The sequence below is a fragment of the Drosophila takahashii genome, chromosome 2L (assembly GCF_030179915.1).
Source record: "Drosophila takahashii strain IR98-3 E-12201 chromosome 2L, DtakHiC1v2, whole genome shotgun sequence".
NCBI classification, from domain to species: domain Eukaryota; kingdom Metazoa; phylum Arthropoda; class Insecta; order Diptera; family Drosophilidae; genus Drosophila; species Drosophila takahashii.
In genome coordinates, this window is record NC_091678.1 from 39,143,105 (window position 1) to 39,166,392 (window position 23,288).

General features: G+C 37.9%; 2 protein-coding genes and 1 long non-coding RNA gene across 4 annotated transcripts in view; 2 read left to right on the top strand and 1 right to left on the bottom strand.

Annotated features, from left to right (window-relative positions):
• Positions 1 to 23,288, bottom strand: part of Marf1 (meiosis regulator and mRNA stability factor 1-like protein) — a 298,632-nt gene that overhangs the window by 144,923 nt on the left and 130,421 nt on the right. The gene's annotated exons all lie outside the window — the stretch shown is intronic.
• Positions 4,057 to 8,135, top strand: LOC138914989 (uncharacterized). Its single transcript, XR_011417452.1, has 3 exons — positions 4,057 to 4,081; positions 4,147 to 4,233; positions 8,052 to 8,135. It is a non-coding gene; the product is annotated as an uncharacterized lncRNA (long non-coding RNA).
• Positions 21,251 to 21,850, top strand: LOC138914941 (uncharacterized). Its single transcript, XM_070219650.1, has one exon. It carries the CDS (start codon positions 21,251 to 21,253, stop codon positions 21,848 to 21,850), a length of 600 nt encoding a protein of 199 aa, XP_070075751.1.

Genomic DNA, 23,288 nt, shown 5'->3' on the forward strand with positions numbered 1-23,288 from the left:
ACGCAGACGCACTCTCACGTCTTCCTATAAGCTCAGATCCCCTTTTCGACAAGGAAGAGGATTGCTATAACATCGTCGACATATCCTGTCCAATAAATGCCGATATCATCATCGAAAGTCTCAAAAGCGATACAACTTTGCAGAGAGTGTACAACTTCGTATCAACTGGTTGGCCAGAACAACAGGATGATCCCGAAATACAACCTTACTTCAGCCGTAGATTTGCATTGACGATCAACAACAAGCTGCTATGTCTTCATTCTGATGTCAACCGAATTATAATTCCTCGCAAGCTTCGAAGTAAAATTCTAATACTTCTTCACGACGGTCACTGGGGAATAGTTCGCATGAAACAACTAGCACGTCAGCATGTCTGGTGGCCAGGTATTGACGACGACATAGCACAACTGACAAAGAGTTGCAGCGTTTGCAAGGTAGGCAACCCAGCACCGGTAAAAGAGTTATAAAGCTGGCCAAAAGCTACAAGTGCCTGGGAAAGAATTCACATAGACTTTGCGGGTCCTATATTTGACTCAATGTGGTTGATATGCGTCGATGCTTACTCTCAGTTTCCGTTCATAACCCAAATGTCGACGACCACAACTGCAAATACTATATCAGCGCTCACAGCTATATTTGCAATTGAGGGTTACCCCAAAACAATTGTCAGTGATAATGGACCGCAACTCACTGCAGAAACCTTTAAGGAATTTTGCCTTCAGCATGGAATTAACCACCTAACAACAGCTCCTTTTCACCCAGCATCAAATTGACTTGCTGAGCGTTTCGTCCAAACTTTCAAAACTTCTGTCGGCAAAAATATAAAGGACGGTTATTCAGTTAAAACAGCCGTTACAAAATACCTCAGTTCATATCGTTTCACCCCAAACTCAGAAGGAAGAAGTCCAGCAGAACTTCTACTTGGTCGCCCTGTGCGTACGATCTTGAGTCAACTTTTTGAAAAACAAACTGAAAGCCAGCACATCGAACCAAAAAAGTATTCGCCGAACCAAAAAGTATTTGCCAAAAATTACGCCAGGGGAGAAAAGTGGATAAAAGCAGTCATCGATCGATCCATCGGCCGTATGGTATTTATTCTTCGAGCATCCACAGGTGTTGTTAAGCGCCACATAAATCAGATTAAGCCGAGATCTGATCACGATGACCTCAGTAGCAGCTCCAAAGAAGATAACACTCCATACCCAGATTATTGGCGGTTTCCACGTACTAAATTGGTATGTTATTAATCATCAGGGGGCTTAGGGCCGGTTTCTCGAGGGCCGGTTTCTCGAGGGCCGGCTAACATTTCTCGAACAGATAAAGTCCCTGCTAAGGCATTTTGGCTTTCTCGAGCATAAATGTGAGAGCTAACTTTGACAGGGACTCGGAGTCCCTGTTAAGCGTTTTCGGCTCGATAGAATGACAGCTGATTTCCCAAAGCCAACTAAGAAGAAGAAACGAAATCACAGCTGACTTTTCCCTTGAAATATACCGAAACGGCTGATGAAATAATCGAAGCACGCCATTTTTGGCGCTTCACAGCACAATTCTGTGCGTTAACAGCACTCTGTAATTGTTTCTCGTTCAGATAAATTAAAGCAGTCGAGAAATCCGATTTGCTTTTACGAACAGTTTATCTGGTCTTTAACTTTTTCGGACAGATAGCTATCAGGGACTTTGACAGGGACTCGAGAAACCGGCCCTTAGTGTATTATTGCATAACTTATTTTTAAAAATGATCAAGCACTTTGATTTTGATGGATTGATGGCGACACCGTTGTTATTTGCCCATTCATTTACTTTACCAAGCTCCATTCTACAAATATCTAAACACTCACTAATTCTATTGGTGGGACGACTAACACGACGACTAACTAACATCTCCTATGCAGTTGAACTCGTTAAGAGTATAGTTTTTAAGACTAAATTTATCTTTCTATTTGTAATCTCTCTTTATCTAAATCTAGCTTGTGCCTTCTCAATTCATATGTGCGTTTCCCAATTTTCCGTATATCTTAATATTAATGCAGGTCAACACAAATAATGCTACAGCGAGCAGTCTGCTTAAAATTCTTTGTAAACAGAAAGTGGGGTTGACGGTTGTTCACATAAATGCTCAAAGCCTGGTCAGAAAAATGGATGAGTTTAGGGAACTATTTGTTGGTTCAAATGTTGATGTGGTCTGTGTTTTAGAAACATGGTTTGTCAGTGGCTATAGTGATGTCCCTTTTGAATGTGATGGTTATGTATTGTACAGATCCGACAGAGTAACCCACGCAGGTGGTGTAGCCATTTATGTAAGCAACAAATATACTTCGAAACTTATTCAATCAAATCCCATTGACAGCAGAGTTGAATATATTTTTTTAGATGTCGTAGATCGTCGGTTTAAATCAAAAATCCTAATCTGTTGTATTTATAGACCCCATCGAACAACTGAATATAATGAGCTCACACAGGCTGTATCTAATATATCTGTTGGGTACGAAATAGAGGTCTGCATGAATGCATTCAAATCGCTCTATGAATCATTCATGTTCCTTATGAATGAGTGTGAATGAGTGAAACTTCAATAGAATTTGAGTGAATTTGAATGAACACCTTAGACTCAGTCTCACAACATTCAAGCTATATCGCCCGAATGGGAATGAAACAATTTGAATGAACACCTTAGACTCAGTCTCACAACATTCAAGCTATATCGCCCGAATGGGAATGAAACAAAATGACAGTTTTGACTGAGTTCATTCGAGTTAATTCTATAATAAAAAATATCAAAGGACAGGGCTTGTAATGCATCTAAATAGAATAAAATCGTAAATTGATAATACTAAAGTAAAAATATACAAAAAAATAAACATTTTTTTTAATTGTTTAAGATTTATTTATATTGGCGTGTAAAAACATAATTTTGTTAATGCTGTCCGCGTTAGTGGCAATTAAACAACGTTTTTCTGTTATTAAGTTTTGTGCATCTGAAAACACTCTTTCGGATGCAGCACTACTAGCTGGTATACACAAAATTTTGCAGCTTGTTTTGTACAAAAGAGGAAACATATGCTTTTGGGAGTTCCACCATTCAAGGCAATTGAACTCTGGCGAGTAAATCACGTTTGTGTTTGAATAGCTTCTGATTTCACTCTCCACTTGATCTGCATTTTCAGCAATATCTGGAAAATTAATATATTCCGCAAATTCGTCAATAATAGGAGAGCTTGTATCTTCAGATTCTTTTGAAATGTTACCAGAAATGTAAGTTGTCATTATGTCTTTGCAGTCGTTAATTATTGAGTCTATCTGTAGTAGAAAATTGTAGTAGTTTGTTGGTTGGTGGAAAAAGAAAAAGTGCTAGATTATGATATTTACTTAAATTTGGAATTACTGTTTCTAAAAGTTGGTTGTTCAAAGCGGATTTAAAAAGTTCAATAATTTTGCTATCATTTATGTCAGGAAGGCATGTTTTTTGTAGTTTTTTTATGTTTGGTACGACTAAGTGGAAAGTTGGTCGTTTGCTGGCCTCTAGTTTTTTTGATACGCCCTCAAACACTTCCAAAAGGCTGGAAATTGCACTCAAATTGTTTACATTCAAGTTGTCGATTCTGTGAACTTCTTTTTTCTCCTTCAAGTGTTTTGAAATTCCAACCCAATTAACATCTACCGATCTTACTAAGTAGAATACATTGTTCCACCTAGTTAGACTGTAACTTTTTAGGGAGAGTCCAAAAGAGGCGTTTGATCTAGACTTCTTGAAATATCTAACCAGCTTGCTACAGCTTGATACTATAGATGTCATTTCCGGTAAGATTTTGATTGCCTTCTCTATACTAGAGGTCTGCTTAAATACATTCGAAAGTTGAATATTTTTGAATTAATTCGAATTATCATGAATGAATTGAGTGACATCCCACAGTCAAATGAAAGCGAGTGAATTTGAATGATACTGAGTTTGACAATTTTCGACATTCAATTCAGATGAATTATACTGAAATATTGCTTAATATAAAACGACAAGGTAGGCATGTCAATAACATTCGAATCATTCGAGTTATTCGAGTTATTATTAGCAAGAATGAACAATCCTGTAAGTTTATTTGTTTCTTTCTATTATTAATTTTATCAGTGTTTTGAAATAATGTGGTCTGTTAGGTCTTATCCACCGAAGAGCTTTCAGAAACAAAGCAGAAACTTCTCGATGGAGTGTATACCTTGAGTAAAAAGAGAGGAAGAAGCAAGGTGTGGGATTTTTTTTCAAATATTATAAACGGAAAAAAAAAAGAAGTCCATGGCGTTGTCGCCTGCAACATTTGCAAAAGTGATTTTAAGTTTGGAGCAAGCACTTCCAAACATAAGTGTTACACACGAGTATCACAGACCACAGCTAACGTTTACCTAGTCGATGTAAGCCAAGAAACCAAGCAGAAGGCTACTGCGCTAATGACGAAATGGACTATAGAGAACTGCCGCTCCATTACAATTGTTCAGGATTCTGGGTTGAAGGACTTCGCTAAATTTCTTATAGAATTCGGTGCCACGTTTGGTGCCAACGTAGATGTTAACAAGCTGTTGCCTCATCCTACAACAATATCGCGAAACATTTCCAAGATGTTTCAATTGCAAGTTGGCCCAATCAAGAAGGAAATTTTGAAATACAAATGTTTCGGTTATTCGTTAACTTGCACGGTGAACTATATACAGGAAGGACTTCTAGTAGATCGCCTAATGGCAATGAAATCCATGAAAGGAGATTCCTGCACAGGTATGCAAACGCTTAACTAAAGCATTCGTTTTTTTTTTTAATAATTTAACTTTAAAAAAAGGCAAAAATATTCGAGCAGAAATTAAGAACATATTGGAAGAATTCGAATGCAACCTCGACCATGACAGTCCAGTTATTGTGTCAGATCGTGGGTCCAACATGATTGCAGCATTTCGCGACAATCAAAAAGTTCATTGCGTGAACCACTTGATTAATAACTGTATAGAGTAGAGGTCTGCATGAATGCATTCAAATCGGCCTATGAATCATTCATGTTCCTTATGAATGAGTGTGAATGAGTGAAACTTCAATAGAATTTGAGTGAATTTGAATGAACACCTTAGACTCAGTCTCACAACATTCAAGCTATATCGCCCGAATGGGAATAAATCAAAATGACAGTTTTCACTGAGTTCATTCGAGTTAATTCTATAATAAAAAATATCAAAGGACAGGGCTTGTAATGCATCTAAATAGAAAAAAAACAAAAATTGATAATATTAAAGTAAAAAAATACAAAAAAAAACATTTTTTTTAATTGTTTAAGATTTTGGTTATATTGGCGTGTAAAAACATAATTTTGTTAATGCTGTCCGCGTTAGTGGCAATTAAACAACGTTTTTCTGTTATTAAGTTTCGTGCATTCACTCTCCACTTGATCTGCATTTTCAGCAATATCTGGAAAATTAATATATTCCGCAAATTCGTCATCAAAAGGAGAGATTGTATCATTCTTTTGAAATGTTACCAGAAATGTAAGTTGTCGTTATGTCTTTGCAGTCGTTAATGATTGAGTCTTTATCTGTAGTAGAAAATTGTAGTAGTTTGCTGGTTGGTGGAAAAAGAAAAAGTGCTAGATTATGATATTTACTTAAATTTGGAATTACTGTTTCTAAAAGTTGGTTGTTCAAAGCGGATTTAAAAAGTTCGGATAAACTTCCGTTTAGCTCCTACCCCCAATTTTTTTCAAAGTTTCCATATTGACGTCTTTTTGGGTCCTGATTACGGGAAAAATAGCCAAAGTTGGCGCAAACAACGGGATCTTGAAAAATAACGGTAAAAATTGTAAAATTTTCGGTTTTTTGCAGTTTTTTCGGAAAATATGAGGAAAAACAAAAAATTTTTTAGACAAAAACAGAAGATATTTATAAAACGGATCTTTTGTGTATTAATCATTTTCTTCGTAAACATAAAGGTGTTCGAGGAAAAACTAAAAGAAGTATTTTAAATTGGGTGTGAACATTTTAAAATACTGCAATATCCCGCCATAAAAATGGCGTCAGATAGTTTTCGATTAGCCGATAACAGCATTTTAGCTTCTAATCTAGCGATGGACCTATTTTGACTTTTTATACGATGTATCGTGTTCATGTTCCTCGAAAAAAGGAAATGGAACGGATGACCTGAATGAAAGCTGGATAAGCTTTTAAAGAAAGTAGTAAGGTACGGGCGAGGAAAGCGCCGCAGGCAAAAATTTAAAAAAAAAAAAATCGCCGCGATTTTTGTTTAAAAAAATTTTTGCCTGCGACTTTATAAATGATTTATATGTATTTTTTGTTAATAAATTTTATTTTCGTTGTATAATTTGTATTTTATTTTGTTTTCTAAATGTTATATTTAACTACGAGAACAGAAATGCTCTTCGTAAAAAATGTAATGCCATTCTCGTGCTTAGGTAGTATCATCGCTAATACATCGAGAGACATCGATATAAATTTTGACACACCGATATAACATGAAGCTTTCGTGCGATATTTCGGGCAAAATGACGCAAGTGTGCTCCAACGGTTTTTTATTTTCAAACATTGTGAAAAAATATTCTTATTTTGCGTTTTTAACGAAAACTATTAGTTTTACACAAAAAATGTATAAAACATAAAATACTCATTTATTTAATAGCTTTCATTTCTCCTAGCTAGCTTTTTGATTATGTTATTATATTCGAAGATATTTAAGAAAAACAGTTTTTACCGTTATTTTTCATGATCCCGTTATTTGCGCCAACTTTGACTATTTTTCCAATAATCAGGACCCAAAAACACGTCGATATGGAAAGTTTGAACAAAATTGGGGGTAGGAGCTAAACGGAAGTTCACCCAAAAGTTCAATAATTTTGCTATCATTTATGTCAGGAAGGCATGTTTTTTGTAGTTTTTTTATGTTTGGTACGACTAAGTGGAAAGTTGGTCGTTTGCTGGCCTCTAGTTTTTTTGATACGCCCTCAAACACTTCCAAAAGGCTGGAAATTGCACTCAAATTTTTTACATTCCAGTTGTCGATTCTGTGAGCTTCTTTTTTCTCCTTCAAGTGTTTTGAAATTCCAACCCAATTAACCTCTACCGATCTTACTAAGTAGAATGCAGTGTTCAACCTAGTTGGCGTTTGATCCAGACTTCTTGAAATATCTAACCAGCTTGCTACAGCTTGATAATATAGATGTCATTTCCGGTAAGATTTTGATTACCTTCTCTATACTGTTATTAATCAAGTGGTTCACACAATGAACTTTTTGATTGTCGCGAAATGCTGCAATCATGTTGGACCCACGATCTGACACAATAACTGGACTGTCATGGTCGAGGTTGCATTCGAATTGTTCCAATATGTTCTTAATTTCTGCTCGAATATTTTTGCCTTTTTTTAAAGTTAAATTATTAAAAAAAAAAAAAAACGAATGCTTTAGTTAAGCGTTTGCATACCTGTGCAGGAATCTCCTTTCATGGATTTCATTGCCATTAGGCGATCTACTAGAAGTCCTTCCTGTATATAGTTCAGTGCAAGTTAACGAATAACCGAAACATTTGTATTTCAAAATTTCCTTCTTGATTGGGCCAACTTGCAATTGAAACATCTTGGAAATGTTTCGCGATATTGTTGTAGGATGAGGCAACAGCTTGTTAACATCTACGTTGGCACCAAACGTGGCACCGAGTTCTATAAGAAATTTAGCGAAGTCCTTCAACCCAGAATCCTGAACAATTTTAATGGAGCGGCAGTTCTCTATAGTCCATTTCGTCATTAGCGCAGTAGCCTTCTGCTTGGTTTCTTGGCTTACATCGACTTGGGAAACGATAGCTGTGGTCTGTGATACTCGTGTGTAACACCTATGTTTTACTAAGTTGGATGTGCTTGCTCCAAACTTAAAAACACTTTTGCAAATGTTGCAGGCGACAACGCCATGGACTTCTTCTTTTTTTAGTATAATTCATGATAATTCGATTTAATTCAAATATAATTTAACTTCCTTTCTTGTTTTTTTATTCTTATTATTAAATGCATTTTACAACTGAAAAAGACTTCCAACCCATTTGCACCCGTGGGACTGGCGACCGGGGTCCTCTCGCTTCGAAGACATGCACCTTACCAGTTACACCATCAGACACTGTTAAGGACACGCGTCTAAGAGATCTCTGATATACAAGTGTATATGAAAAAACATTAATATTATTATTAATAATAATATTAAATGAGAACGGCGCACTCTCTCACTGGGCTAACATATCATTTGGAGAAACATTTAACCATTTATTTACGGCTATCTTTTTATTGTATTCGTGTAAAAGTATGTAACAGCTAGAAGGAAGCATTTCCGACCCTATTAAGTATATATACTTGATCAGGGTCACTGTCTGTCTGTCTGTCTGTCTGTCTGTCTGTCTGTCTGTCTGTCTGTCTGTCTGTCTGTCTGTCTGTCTGTCTGTCTGTCTGTCTGTCTGTCTGTCTGTCTGTCTGTCTGTCTGTCTGTCTATCTGTCTGTCTGTCTGTCTGTCTGTCTGTCTGTCTGTCTGTCTGTCTGTCTGTCTGTCTGTCTGTCTGTCTGTCTGTCTGTCTGTCTGTCTGTCTGTCTGTCTGTCTGTCTGTCTGTCTGTCTGTCTGTCTGTCTGTCTGTCTGTCTGTCTGTCTGTCTGTCTGTCTGTCTGTCTGTCTGTCTGTCTGTCTGTCTGTCTGTCTGTCTGTCTGTCTGTCTGTCTGTCTGTCTGTCTGTCTGTCTGTCTGTCTGTCTGTCTGTCTGTCTGTCTGTCTGTCTGTCTGTCTGTCTGTCTGTCTGTCTGTCTGTCTGTCTGTCTGTCTGTCTGTCTGTCTGTCTGTCTGTCTGTCTGTCTGTCTGTCTGTCTGTCTGTCTGTCTGTCTGTCTGTCTGTCTGTCTGTCTGTCTGTCTGTCTGTCTGTCTGTCTGTCTGTCTGTCTGTCTGTCTGTCTGTCTGTCTGTCTGTCTGTCTGTCTGTCTGTCTGTCTGTCTGTCTGTCTGTCTGTCTGTCTGTCTGTCTGTCTGTCTGTCTGTCTGTCTGTCTGTCTGTCTGTCTGTCTGTCTGTCTGTCTGTCTGTCTGTCTGTCTGTCTGTCTGTCTGTCTGTCTGTCTGTCTGTCTGTCTGTCTGTCTGTCTGTCTGTCTGTCTGTCTGTCTGTCTGTCTGTCTGTCTGTCTGTCTGTCTGTCTGTCTGTCTGTCTGTCTGTCTGTCTGTCTGTCTGTCTGTCTGTCTGTCTGTCTGTCTGTCTGTCTGTCTGTCTGTCTGTCTGTCTGTCTGTCTGTCTGTCTGTCTGTCTGTCTGTCTGTCTGTCTGTCTGTCTGTCTGTCTGTCTGTCTGTCTGTCTGTCTGTCTGTCTGTCTGTCTGTCTGTCTGTCTGTCTGTCTGTCTGTCTGTCTGTCTGTCTGTCTGTCTGTCTGTCTGTCTGTCTGTCTGTCTGTCTGTCTGTCTGTCTGTCTGTCTGTCTGTCTGTCTGTCTGTCTGTCTGTCTGTCTGTCTGTCTGTCTGTCTGTCTGTCTGTCTGTCTGTCTGTCTGTCTGTCTGTCTGTCTGTCTGTCTGTCTGTCTGTCTGTCTGTCTGTCTGTCTGTCTGTCTGTCTGTCTGTCTGTCTGTCTGTCTGTCTGTCTGTCTGTCTGTCTGTCTGTCTGTCTGTCTGTCTGTCTGTCTGTCTGTCTGTCTGTCTGTCTGTCTGTCTGTCTGTCTGTCTGTCTGTCTGTCTGTCTGTCTGTCTGTCTGTCTGTCTGTCTGTCTGTCTGTCTGTCTGTCTGTCTGTCTGTCTGTCTGTCTGTCTGTCTGTCTGTCTGTCTGTCTGTCTGTCTGTCTGTCTGTCTGTCTGTCTGTCTGTCTGTCTGTCTGTCTGTCTGTCTGTCTGTCTGTCTGTCTGTCTGTCTGTCTGTCTGTCTGTCTGTCTGTCTGTCTGTCTGTCTGTCTGTCTGTCTGTCTGTCTGTCTGTCTGTCTGTCTGTCTGTCTGTCTGTCTGTCTGTCTGTCTGTCTGTCTGTCTGTCTGTCTGTCTGTCTGTCTGTCTGTCTGTCTGTCTGTCTGTCTGTCTGTCTGTCTGTCTGTCTGTCTGTCTGTCTGTCTGTCTGTCTGTCTGTCTGTCTGTCTGTCTGTCTGTCTGTCTGTCTGTCTGTCTGTCTGTCTGTCTGTCTGTCTGTCTGTCTGTCTGTCTGTCTGTCTGTCTGTCTGTCTGTCTGTCTGTCTGTCTGTCTGTCTGTCTGTCTGTCTGTCTGTCTGTCTGTCTGTCTGTCTGTCTGTCTGCCTGTCTGTCTGTCTGTCTGTCTGCCTGTCTGTCTGTCTGTCTGTCTGTCTGTCTGTCTGTCTGTCTGTCTGTCTGTCTGCCTGTCTGCCTGTCTGTCTGTCCGTATGAACGCTGAGATCTCGGAAACTACAAAAGCTAGAAGGTTGAGTTTTTCGACACATATTCTTGGGCTTCCTACGCAACGCAAGTTTATTTCAGCGCCATGCCCCCTCTAACGCCCACAATTAATCACTATGGACGGCAGTCCATGTAGTGACGAAGCGCACCAGGAGAGTGTGCGAAGGCGACTACTATATATACACGAAGAAATGTAAATCTACTGTGATGTTCCGATCATAATGAATAATACACCTATCGAAAGGTATTGCGAAAACAAACAGGATTGCATACCAAGACTTTAAGAAAATCAATTGGCTTGGGAGAGAGAGCGGTGAAAGTGAAAAAGTGAAAATTTCGAAATTTGGAGCTGTTGGGGCCGGTGGGGATAAATGCCCCCTCGCAATGTTTTAGTTGTATTCCTTTTGAAAATACCCGTCGAATGAGGGGTCACAAAATAAGATTTTCTTCTTCTTCCCAAAATGAAAATTTAATTCTGTTTGTCAGTTTGTCAGTTTGTCCAAAATATGTTTTTTAAGTTCTGAAAATTTGATATGACGTTCATCACATCGATATAAAAAACTTTTGTTCTACCACTTTTGGAAAAACTCGCTAGTTTAGCGGGAAAACAGCTATAAATAGCTAAAATTCGGAAAGCCGTAACTTCTATACTACTAAAGCTACAGACTTGTGCTGCATCTCGTTTGAAAGGTATTTTTAAATGCTATAAACGCCTTCTATATGCAATTTGTGTAAATGTATTATTTAAAAAGATATGAACAAAAAATAATTTGTTTAAACTTTTTTTTTAGCTTTTTTTTAATTTTCTCAAAAACGGCTCTAACGATTTTAAACTGTATAGCCCTTGAGATTCCTTAAATTTCGGTATATAACACATTACTGTAAAAAGTCACGTTTAAAAGTTATTTTTATACGAAAATAGCCACTTTTGACAGCTCGAACAACTAACGCTCCCTGAGTTGAATTTTGTGTGAGGGTATCCAAACTGTATTTTAGGGTCATGGAATCAGTAAATTTGCACTTAAGAGTTCCATATAGGAATCTTTTGTTCTACGACTTTTGGAAAAAGCCGCTACTTTAGCGGGAAAAAGCTAAAAATAGCTAAATTTCGTTAGTTTGTAAGTTCTACACTACTAAAGGTACAGACATGGGCTATACCTCGTTCAAAAGGTATTTTGAAATACTTCAACGCCTTTTTAACTTAATTTGTTAAAATACAATAGTTTAAAAATTATGATTGACCAATTTAAATTTAAATGTATATATTAGCTCCTCTGAGAGCAAATGTAAGCAAACAAAAACTTCTGATATCAAATAAAAACACCTCTTAACGAGGTAAAAAACTAGTGACGACCGCACCTTCAACATACAAAAGTTCTGATATCAACATTTGTGACGAAAAATTATTACACTCGTCATTAAATAGACTTTCTAATCTTTTCTCATTCGTCACGCTGCAATAGAAAATGCCTGTAAGGGGAAAAAGGCTGGAATAGTTTGCTAGGGCGGGCCGAATGAGAAAAGATTAGAAAGTCTATTTAATGACGAGTGTAATAATTTTTCGTCACAAATGTTGATATCAGAACTTTTGTATGTTGAAGGTGCGGTCGTCACTAGTTTTTTACCTCGTAAAGAGGTGTTTTTATTTGATCTTTTATACCCCATACTTAAAAAATTTTTAAGATTTTTTTTAAGGCAGAAACAAATTCTAGAAAACATAGTCAAAAAACATAAAAGTATACAGCTGCGGTCAAAATGGTAGTAGTGTTGCCGCCCTGCGTATTTAAAAGTTTGTTGTTGTAATTGATCTTTTCCTGGAAATATTGTATTGATTATAATTTTACTATTAGACTAATTGGATAAGAAAAAATTACAACATAAAACTTTTAAAAACACAAGGCGGCAACACTGCTACTATTTTGACCGCAGCTGTATGTTTTTCAGTTGTTTTTTGGAATTTATTTCTGCCTTAAAAAAAATCCTAAAATTATTTTATATATGGGGTTTGAAAGATAAAGGGTGTATCTTTTAAAAAACTTTAACTTCGAACCAAGCCATGCATCCATTTGAGAGCTCCGCAAAGTTGGTCAATTTCAGCATTTTTAAACTTTGAGTCTTTTGCTAAGAATCCTTGCGTCGGGGAACTCTTTGGAAAACGCAGTTTATCTTGGGAATTCGTAACGAATCCAAAAATATAGCATTCATCGAGGTTTATTTTTGATGCTGCATAGTGTAATTATTACTTCATGGTTTTTTTGAATCTTAATAGAAGTTTAGCTGGAGGTGTTGTAGGCTGAGGCAAGTTAACGAGATTACATTAATTACAAATGTTCCCAACAAGACTTCACTTTTACAACAGCATTTGAATTAAGCTTTACGATACAAAATAAATTAAGAATTTACTGCTACTTCAACTGACTGCAGAGAGCATCAGGGCATTTAATAAAAATTGATAAACTAAACTAAGGCGCCTAAATCGTTCCACCACATGCTTAACACTCTCTGCATATCAGTGCTGAATTAGGTGTTCGAAATTGTCGTGCTGTGTTTATGCGTCGTCCTGCTTAATTCCGCTTTCCTAGCCGCACACACAGGACTATGATTCGTGCCGGTCTTATGCAGATCCGCACGGATATAGGGAGCCGTACACCCAGAAAAAAATATGGACTTAAAACCCAAAAAATTGACTTAAACTAAGGTAATATGAACTAATTTTGGACCTAAGAAATCTTAGACTTGTTTTAAGTCCATTGTTGGACTTAACACACTGACTCGTCCGTATGAACGCTGAGATCTCGGAAAGTATAAAAGCTAGAAGATTGACATTTTGCATGCAGATCCTAGGAGTTCCTACCCAGCGCAAGTTTATTTCAAAAGCGTGCCACGCCCCCTCTAACGCCCACAATCGCTTATATACGATTTTAAAAATTTCAATATTTCGGAAAAGTAAAAATGCAGTTTTATTGTGTTTATGAATACCTATCGAAATGTAGAAGAAATCGGACCATTCGTTAAAAAGTTACGGCGGATCAAAGTTTTTATCTCCATCTCCTTCGCACTCCCTTTAGCGGAGTAACGGGTATCTGATAGTCGGGGCACCCGACTATAGCGTTCTCTCTTGCTTTTAAAGAAATGTCAACAAATATTTTAACATAGTTCGATTTATCTTTAAAATTTGTTCAGTGATATTGTTTTTGTTTGTATATTTAAAGAAATTAAGGATATTATGCTATCCCACATTTATGATTTTTAAAAAATTTGCCTGGTACATTTCACATGGAATGGTTAAAAAATTTCTTACTACGGTTTCGCAATTTAAAAAATCATTACCAATTTGTATTTACTTTACGTCAAAAAAATTAAATTAAAATTAAGAAACATTTTCTTGAAAATATAAAAATAAAAGTATTATTGTTTACAGACTATTTTTTTTAAATATACCCATAAATGGGTAAACTCTTTATAAGTACCAAGATCGTAATTTCTCTCCAAATATAAAACATTATTTGTTCTTAGTTTTTTTTTTTATTTTTTGTTTACAAAAAAGTTATTTTGTATTGTTTATGGTCATGTGCTATTTTTTAGGTAGTGGACTATATTTCACTCTATTAATTATTTAAAATTTTTGGCCATTTTTACTATTTTTAAGTCCACAATGGCCTTAAATTACCATTTTAGGCAATGTAGTCCATGTTTCCTTAAATCTAGGAATTTTTTTTTCTGAGTGTAGAAGGATCATTGAATGGAATACTCCAGTAGCAGCAGGATTCGATGCACTGGCAGACAGGCACGACTTGCGGGTTTCCGTTCCGCACGTAGAATGCGGTGGCCGTAGGGTCCTGTCCGACGATTGATCCGCAAGTGGACGTCACTTGCAGGTGTTCGATCCGCACGTGGAATGCGGTGGCCTAGGTCTCGGTGCGGCCTCAGGTACTTCTCCAGGAGAGGGTATCTTTGCGACAGAATTTGCTGGGGCATCTGAGGTTGGGGGTGCTCCGCACGTGGGCGGTGGAAATGCTCCGTAGCGGCGTTACAGTCGCGCCGCGTGGTGCACGTGACACACAGCCGACTCAGAAGATTTCCCCCGTGTCTGGTTCACGGCGGGGCATCCTGTAAGGAGTGTGTCGAAAAGAAACTGCTCACTTTATTTATTTATTATTATTTCTTTATTTTGCATCCTAGCACTACAAGTAATGAAACTGTTAATTTAATGTGCTAGTCACGTTGTGTTATGGCATGGTATTTCAATATTCTTATTCTAAATTACAAATTGTTTTGAGCTAAAACTAATTTTACTTAAATTAAAAGTGTGTACTATAATTAGGTTGATTTTGTAATGAGGTGTGTGGTTAGGCTTAGCTTGTATTTTTTGGCGCTATTAATTTTAAACAGTGTGGGAGCTGGTTCCAGAGACATGCAGCATTAACAAAAAAGTGGTACGAAGAACTCGACAACTTGGTCCGACTTGCAATTAAATTTTTGTTCTCTGAGATGCGCTAAAGCTTAACTCAGAAAACAGGTACGACGGTTCCCTAGTGTGAATAATTTTGTGCACAATTTTGAGGATAGTTCGATCGATGACAGATTTTATATCCAATTTGTACATTTTTTTTGGTGTATTGAGAAATATGGTCCCGGGCCTTCAAGTTAAATATATATCGTGCAATACGCCATGCAGTACAGATGGAGTAAGATAGGTCTTTGCAAGTAATAATCTGATTTCGAGTGGGAGATATTGCTGATTTAAGTTAAGTTGTCTTAACAGTCCGTACGTTTTTCCTACTGCTCTAGTTATGTGGTCGCTCCAGGTTAATGTGCTGTTAAAAGTAAACCCAAGGTTAACTGCGTGGTTAACATAGGATAGTGTAGTATTCTCAATAAGGACTGGTTGAAACTTTCAGTTTTAATTATACTCTACCCTTTTACTCTACGAGTAACGGGTATATTGTATTCGTGCAAAAGTATGTAACAGCTAGAAGGAGGCGTTTCCGATCATATAAAGTATATACATTCTTGATCAGGGTCACTAGCCGAGTCGATCTAGCCATGTCCGTCTATCCGTCTGTCTGTCTTTCCGTCCGCATGAACGCTGAGATCTCGGAAACTACAAAATCAAGAGGGTTGAGATTTTCCACACATATTCTTGGGCTTCCTAAGCAGCGCAAGTTTATTTCAGCCGAGCGCCAAGGCCCCTCTAACGACCACAATCGCACACTAACGATTTTAAAATGTGTCTGGCGCCCACACCTTTAAAGATTTCTGAAAAGTATAAATGCAATTTTGTTGTGTATATTTATACCTTTCGAAATGTAGAAGACATTTTTCAAATCGGACCATTCATTAAAAAGTTATACGTAATCAAAAAAATTATATATATATATCTATCTCCCTCGCACTCTCTTTAGCCGAGTGGCGGGTACTAGATAGTCGGGAAACCACCGGACTATAGCGTTCTCTCTTGTTTTTATATTATTTCTATCGTTTATACTTACGACCTTAAATGGTCCTAGAAAGTTCATAACTAGTTTGTGCCCTGTCTCATTTTTAAGTAAGACTTGATCTCCGACTTTAAGATCGAAATTATTATTATAGTGTTTTTCGCTTTTCTTTTTTCCTTTCCAGCAAAAACTTAACTTCCTTAGCATAATCATCTATGTTGTATATGGAATCTATTTGATTTATTTTAGAAATATCTATAAATTTTCGAGCTGGTCTCGATGTAGTGTTAAAACAGTATGTGAAATATTTCAACCATATGTCCCAATCACTTTTTTCACTTGAAATATATGAACGGACATATTCGTTAAATGTTAATGACTGCGTTCAATAGTCCCTAGGGTTTGATGGTGGTGTGCAGTCGATGAGATGTTGTCAATTTTCATATATTTGCATAAGTCTCTTATTATACTGTTCTTATACTCTGTTAGAATGACTTTCATTGGGACGTAAACGATTATAAAGTTTTCGAAGATTGCTTTTGCAACGGTATTTGCGCTTTTATTCGGAATTGGTACTGTTACTAAACATTTAGTTAGTTAGTGTGTCTGCGTATTCATTTCCGTCCTCCGAACGCGGTAGTGGACCAATAGTATCAATTAGTACCGTGTCAAAAGCTGAAGTGTGTGTCTCGGTAATAGTCATTGGTGTTTTTGTATAAGTGGTTGTCTTAGATTGTTGACAGGTCTGACAGGTTTTTATATATTTAGTAACTACTTTTGTCATGTTTGACCAATAGTAATGTTGCCTTATTCCTGAAGGGCCTCCCTCGATTGAATCATCACGAAATTTTTTTAAGATTTCTCTTATGTTCTTTTCATTATTTTTGTCTAATATGGTCACCTCAGAAAGTAGCGCTATTTGTACCTTTTGCAATGTACGGTTGCCCATTTCTTTAAATTCTCGTAATAGTACCGACTTTAAAATCAGTCCGCTGGGTGCCAGTTGAAATTGTTTTATGTTTTGCATTCCGGCCTGTATCTCAAGCCTTTGGAAAAATTGTTTTAAATCAACTTTTCCATTGGAGTACAAATCATCAACTACAAATAGTGAAATTATTCCTTTTCCTCGTTTAAACAAACACTTGTGTTTGACGAATTTAAGCTTCACATATTTTCTGATGTCATTGTTATTGATAACGTCATAGACTCTGGGCGCAGAATACTCCTGCTTCTGCAAAGGTTCCTTTTCTGATTTCTGATCCTGTTTTTTCGTGTTTCTGATCTGGTTGTTATTTTCATTACCTGTCTGTTTATTGATTTTAAGTCGTTTATTGTAATTCTGGACAGAGCGTCTGCCACGTAATTATTTTTCCCGTTGAGGTATTCCGCAGTAAAATCATATATTTCTAAATCTAGCCTTATTTTTGTTAATTTTGAACTAGGGTCTTTCATTGATCTTTCATAGGTAAATTAATGGTCGATGGTCTGTTTTTATCGCATGAATGAATTTGGTGCCAATTTCAGTCCGTATGGAAATCGCGTATAACGAAATGAACCTTTATTTGTATAGAACGATGTAAGGTTTCTAAATTTTTCGGACAATTCTATTTGGTGGAATCCGGACATTAGGTCCAAGCAAGAAAAGTATTTAGCCCGTCCTAACTGATCCAACATATCTTCTATGCGTGGTAACGGAAATTTGTCGGCTAACAATTTTTTGTTTATTTGTCTGTAGTCTACCACTAGTCTCCATCGTTTTTCTGTTGAATTTGGTAGGCATTTTTTTGGAACTAACAATAATGGACTGTTATATTCAGAAATTGATGGTTCGACTATACCATCTTTTATTAATTTATCGACCTGTTTGTTAATTTCTGGCTTTTCACTTTCTGCATATCTATAATTTTTTATGTATACGGGTGTTTTATCGCTTAAGCGAAGCTGTTGTTTATAAAAATTGTTAGCTGATATCGGTTCCGATTCAAGACCGAATATATCACTATACGTTTTACACAGTTCTGACAATTTTGTTTGGAATTGAGAAGGGAAACTTATTATAGTTTTCTAACGACTCGAATTTTATTGTGTCAACGTTTAAACTAATTGTTTCAGAGCTTGTATTTAGAAATCGGATTGTTGCACATCTCTTAATGGTTCTTGACTTCGAATGAAGACGGACGATTCTTTTGAGTTAATTTTTACTGTTTTAATTACTTCTGATCTACATGGTAGTAACAGAGTATTTTCGGAAACCGAATTGTGCATTGGGATTTGTATTGAAAAAGTTAAGTTATTAGGTCTTAGTACTAGAGAATTTTGTGAATCTTGAAAGTCTAAGACGCAATTGAATTCTTTAATGAAATCTATTCCTAGAATGTCATCGCATGGAATCGGAAAATCAGGTGGAACTATTTGAAAGTCATGTGGTATAATGGCATTTTAATTTCCACAAGCGTTAAGCCCAAGGATTTTATAGAACCTGGTCCTATTCCAGTTATATTTGAAATTTTAGAACTGTCTAATTCGGGGTACTCTTGATTACATTGTTTAAGTAATGAAATTTCGGCTCCCGTATCCACTAACAATGTTAAATATTTGTTGGTTTTTTCATTTTTAACTTTTATAAAAAAACTGAGACCACCGTCAAGGGGTCCTCCTCGTTTTCCTGAGTGACCCTAACACTGGAATTATTTCTTCCAGTAGAAGTACTCTGTGTATTAGAGTTTGCATTGTTTCGGTCATTGTTATTATTGCGGTTATTATTATTACCATAATACCCGCGGCCCCCTCTATTTCCCCTACCTCTGTAGGTGGTATTTCCTCGGTAGTTATAAACAGCGTTTGACTGTCCTGTGGCTTCAGTACACCTGTTGATGAACTTGGTTACGGCTTCATTCATATCCGCAAACGTGCCTGCTTGCATTATAAGTTTCACCTTATCTAACGAGCAGTTAGTTGTCATTGCTTCGACAGCGCTTTGGGTGCTGTATTTTGATGCTAGTTCCAGTGGTAAGCTATCATTGACGAAGGTAAGCTCCTAGAAGGGCCTTTGTTAAATCCTCGACTTCCTTAGCATACACTGTAGCGTTTTTATTTTTTTGCTGTAAATTCATCAGTTTGGCAGATAAAACTTCTACCGATTCTCCTTTGACCGTTTTTGTCAATTTAGATATTATGTCAGCGATGTTGCTTTCATCTCCTATCCTTTTAGTTTTGTTTTTATTAGTTTGACCGCGATAGGTTCATAGGTTTCTTTGATAGTATGTACCGATCTTAGGGAATCTACGAAACTTTTCAAGTTTTTTGCTTTGCCGTCAAACTTAGGTATGAGTTACGATGCAGTTTTTAAGAATTGGACGTTGGTTTGAGTCATTGTTGTGTCCTCTTCTGAAGTCTGAATTTTGAGGGAATGCTAAGTCGACCTCAATTTGGGAATGAAAGTTGTTTGGTATTTTAAATGATATACCATACTTTTGTAAGGCTTTCGATAATACGATGATTATAATATCATGTATTTTTACTGCTAGATTAAAATGTGTAAAAGTTAACCTATCCGAAGTTACAGCTATTGCTCTTCTAATTTTGTTTGTGTTTAAAACTATGTCGGACAGGTGTTTTAGTACTGTCTCTTCTCTTATGGGTATATTTTTGTTGATACACTTATAACTTTTTAATACGTTGTTCTTTTTTTCAATAAAGAACTTTTCTTACCTATTCCATCTGCTAGTCATTAGGCTAAGGCCTGATGGTTAGACTAACTACGAATTTTATAATTCTCCCGAGTGCTTGGTTGTTAACTACCATAGAAATAACGCGAACCCCGGGGATTGTTGATAATACAATTGCTTTTTCTGTTGCATTACAACTTATTAGAGTTGAGAAAGATAGTCCGAATTCTGAAATGTATTTGTGTTCGAATTCGTATATTGTTATTGGTATATTTTATCGGGATAATAAATTTCGAGTTCTTTCATAAAAGTGTGGTTCTGCCAGAATTGCATCCTGGCACTATTAAATCTTATTGTTATTATAACTAACTAAAAAGCAACTATGGCAGAAAGTTTAAATGATGAACAATTTTTATATAATAATATAATAATTTATAGAAAGTAGGCTTTTTGATTTTTGACAATGTAAAAACATTTTAGTTAGGCATACCTGCAAGGGTATATAAACTTCGGCTGGCCAAAGTTAACCCATTTTGAATTTTTATTTCAAACTGATATAAAAAATTAAGTAATGAAGAGATGAGTGGTTGAGAAAAAGAATACTTATGTGTTCATGGATGAGGTTATAAAATATTCACAACTTTCGGTTTACATTACCACAAGCAACAAGTTACAAAAATTTTACTTATACTAAGCTTACACCGGAAGTTATGTGTTAGTGAATGTTGTTCGATGACATCATAATTCAATTCTAATTTCATTTATTATTATTATATTTTTATAAATAACTTTGTTTAAATTTTAATTCTTTGCCAACTTGTTCTAGATTTTTGTAATCCTCAAACTTGAACATTAAAAGATAGTGCATATTGGAGATCGAAACAACTCGAACGTTTTACTCTGATATCTCTGCATTTGGGCAGAGTCCGCACATTTTAACGACCGTGATAGGACACTGCATTCGGCAAGTCTCACCATCAATCCTGTTCACACTGGAAATCATTCACTCAGCATTGGGCGGAGAAATAGATTCCAGCATCTCAGACCGCCAGAATACTTGGTGTATTTTTGGCACACAGAGTACCTCCGGAAGCATCGTTGGATCGCCAGACGCATCGTTGGATCACCGAAATCATCGCCACTGGATCGTCGCGGATACCTGCATACAGGGTGTGCGCCACATAACCGTCGCTGATACAGTTCCGCAAGCGAAGGAACATAAATTATTTGCGCACCGGCCATTTGGCGAGCAGATTTCCAAGTAGATCCCGATGCCGCGTTTGTCAAGGCTTACATCACACTATTTTGCATAGAACTGCTCATCCAGAGCAACCAACACAAATTGTTGACCATACATCTCAGCAGGAGCGGGAACCCACACATGCGGTTTCCATGCTTTCGCGTCATTCGAGGCGCGCTTTAATTCCTACGGCAATAGTATTGATTAGGGATAAGTTTGGAATATTGCAGCCAGCCAGAGCTTCGCTTGACTCAGGCTCTGAAATAAATTTCATCTCTGAAGAGTTGGCCAAGCTCCTTCAGCTCAGATTCGAAAGACAGAAGTATGACATTTCTGGCATAGGCGATGTCAGAACGCAGATGAGATTCTGTGTCTCAACAACTGTGTCTCACGACTATCTGTAGATGAATGGCATTTACAATTCGCTGTAGCTAAGACAATATTGCTCAATCAGTCAAAGCGATTCGTTGACACTTCACAATGGAACATACCCACAGAGATTGACCTTGCAGATCCAGGATTCTACATGCCTCACAGGATTGACCTGCTCATCAGCACACAAGAGTTTTTTGATTTACTTTCAAATGGCAAAATTTCTTTGGGTCCAGGTCTTCCCTGCCTGGTCAATACTGCACTTGGTTGGATCGTTGGCGGAAAGGTTTCTGATATTCCGCAACCGCAAGTCGTCACATGCAACATGGCACGTTCTACAGAGCTGCAAGATGCATTAGAAAGGTTTTGGCTAATCGAAGAGTTTGATTCGCACCATCAAGGTTTCACCGTAGAAGAGCAGGAATGCGAACGGCATTTTTTGGCAAACGCAAAGTTTCTCACATCTGGACGGGTCCAAGTTAGCTTGCCCTTTAAAGAGAATCCTCACATGCTAGGTAAATCCTTTGAAATTGCCAAATCCCGGTTTCTGCAAAATGAACGTAGGTTGAACCGCAACCCGTTGTTAAAGGAGATGTACGTGAAATTCATGAAGGAATACATAGCTTTGAATCACATGCAATTGGCATCTGATTTCGACTCTCAGAAGACACATTATGTGATCCCCCATCATGAAGTCCTTAGATCAGTCCTTAGATCGATGCATCATGCAAAACAACATCGAACCTTTCTCTAACTGTGTTGTTGATGATTGGGCCAAGCATCCAGCAGAATCTTATCTTAACGCTTCTAGCCTTTCGCTTGCATCGTCATGCACTTGTAGCTGATATCTGCAAGATGTATCGCCAGTTTAAAGTGTCACCAGACGATCGTATGTATCAACTTGTTCTCTGGAGAGAATCCTCAGCTGCGCCTTTAGAATTGTTTTAGCTCAACACTGTCACGTACAGCATGTCCTGCTCACCATTTCTAGCAATCAGGAGCTTGAAATATATTGCGGATAGCTTCTCCAATCACTTTCCCATCGGAGCAGCCGTTCTTAAAGAAGAGATGTACGTCGATGACCTCCTTACTGGAGCAGACACTGTCGAAGAGCTTCATCTCAAGGCTGCAGAGGTCACTAGCATACTTTCTAAGGCTGGATTGCAGCTAGCAAAAAAGGAACACAAGCAACATAGAAGGTAACGGAGCAGAGTTTCAATTCAATGTTGATACCAAAGATGTCATAAAGACTTTGGGCATGTCGTGGCAACCAAAACTAGATCTTTTCTGTTTTAGGTATACACCACCTACACTCTCTGTCATCACCAAGCGGAGCATCGTTTCACTTGTAGCTCACCTGTACGATTTGCTAGGGCTCGTATTACCAGTCGTTATTCGATGTTATTGGTCCAAGAGTTGTGGATGCACCGTCTAAACTGGGATGATCCACTTCAACCTGAGCTTCAATCCCAGTGGAAGCGAATAGAAGAAGATTTGCACAATCTTCAATCCATCGAAGTTTCGAGATTTATTAACTCGTCACTAAGAAATCTATCGGAAATACACGGATTTTCAGATGCATCGCAGCGAGCTTATGGCTGTTGCCTATATCTACGAATATACTTAAAGGGAGAGTTTAAATCAATGCTAATCATCGCCAAGTGTAAAGTGGCCCCAATAAAGGCAATTTCACTGCCGCGGCTAGTATTGTTCGCCGCATATTTATTGTGTCAAACGTGGGCCAAGATTAAGCAAAAATTCGAAAAATACATTTATAATTTTTTCTTTTGGACCGATTCAAGAATAGTTCAACAGTGGCTAACCATGCACTCGTCCCGGCTAAACTGCTTCGTCGCCAATCGAATTTCTGAGATGCAATCAACCACTTCAACCATCACTTGGAGACACGTTCCGGGCAAGGACAATCCCGCGGACATAGTGTTAAGAGGCTGCGCAGCGTCCGAGCTTATGGAAACTATATGGTTTCGTGGACCAAGCTTCTTAGGTCAGAACTCATCTGGATGGCCTCAGTCAGTACCAAACTCTAAGGAAAGCAACAGTCCTCACATGTACCGATAGTGGCAGTAAAGAAGATGTATTCGATTACGTGATCAACAAATTCTCATCCTATCGGCGCATTTTGCGAGTCACAGCTTTTGTGTTGCGCGTCTTTAATAGAGTTGGGATCAACA

Coding starts and splice junctions, on each gene's coding strand:
- LOC138914941 (XM_070219650.1), top strand. CDS start 21,251: ATGCCTCACAGGATTGACCTGCTCATCAGCACACAAGAGTTTTTTGAT.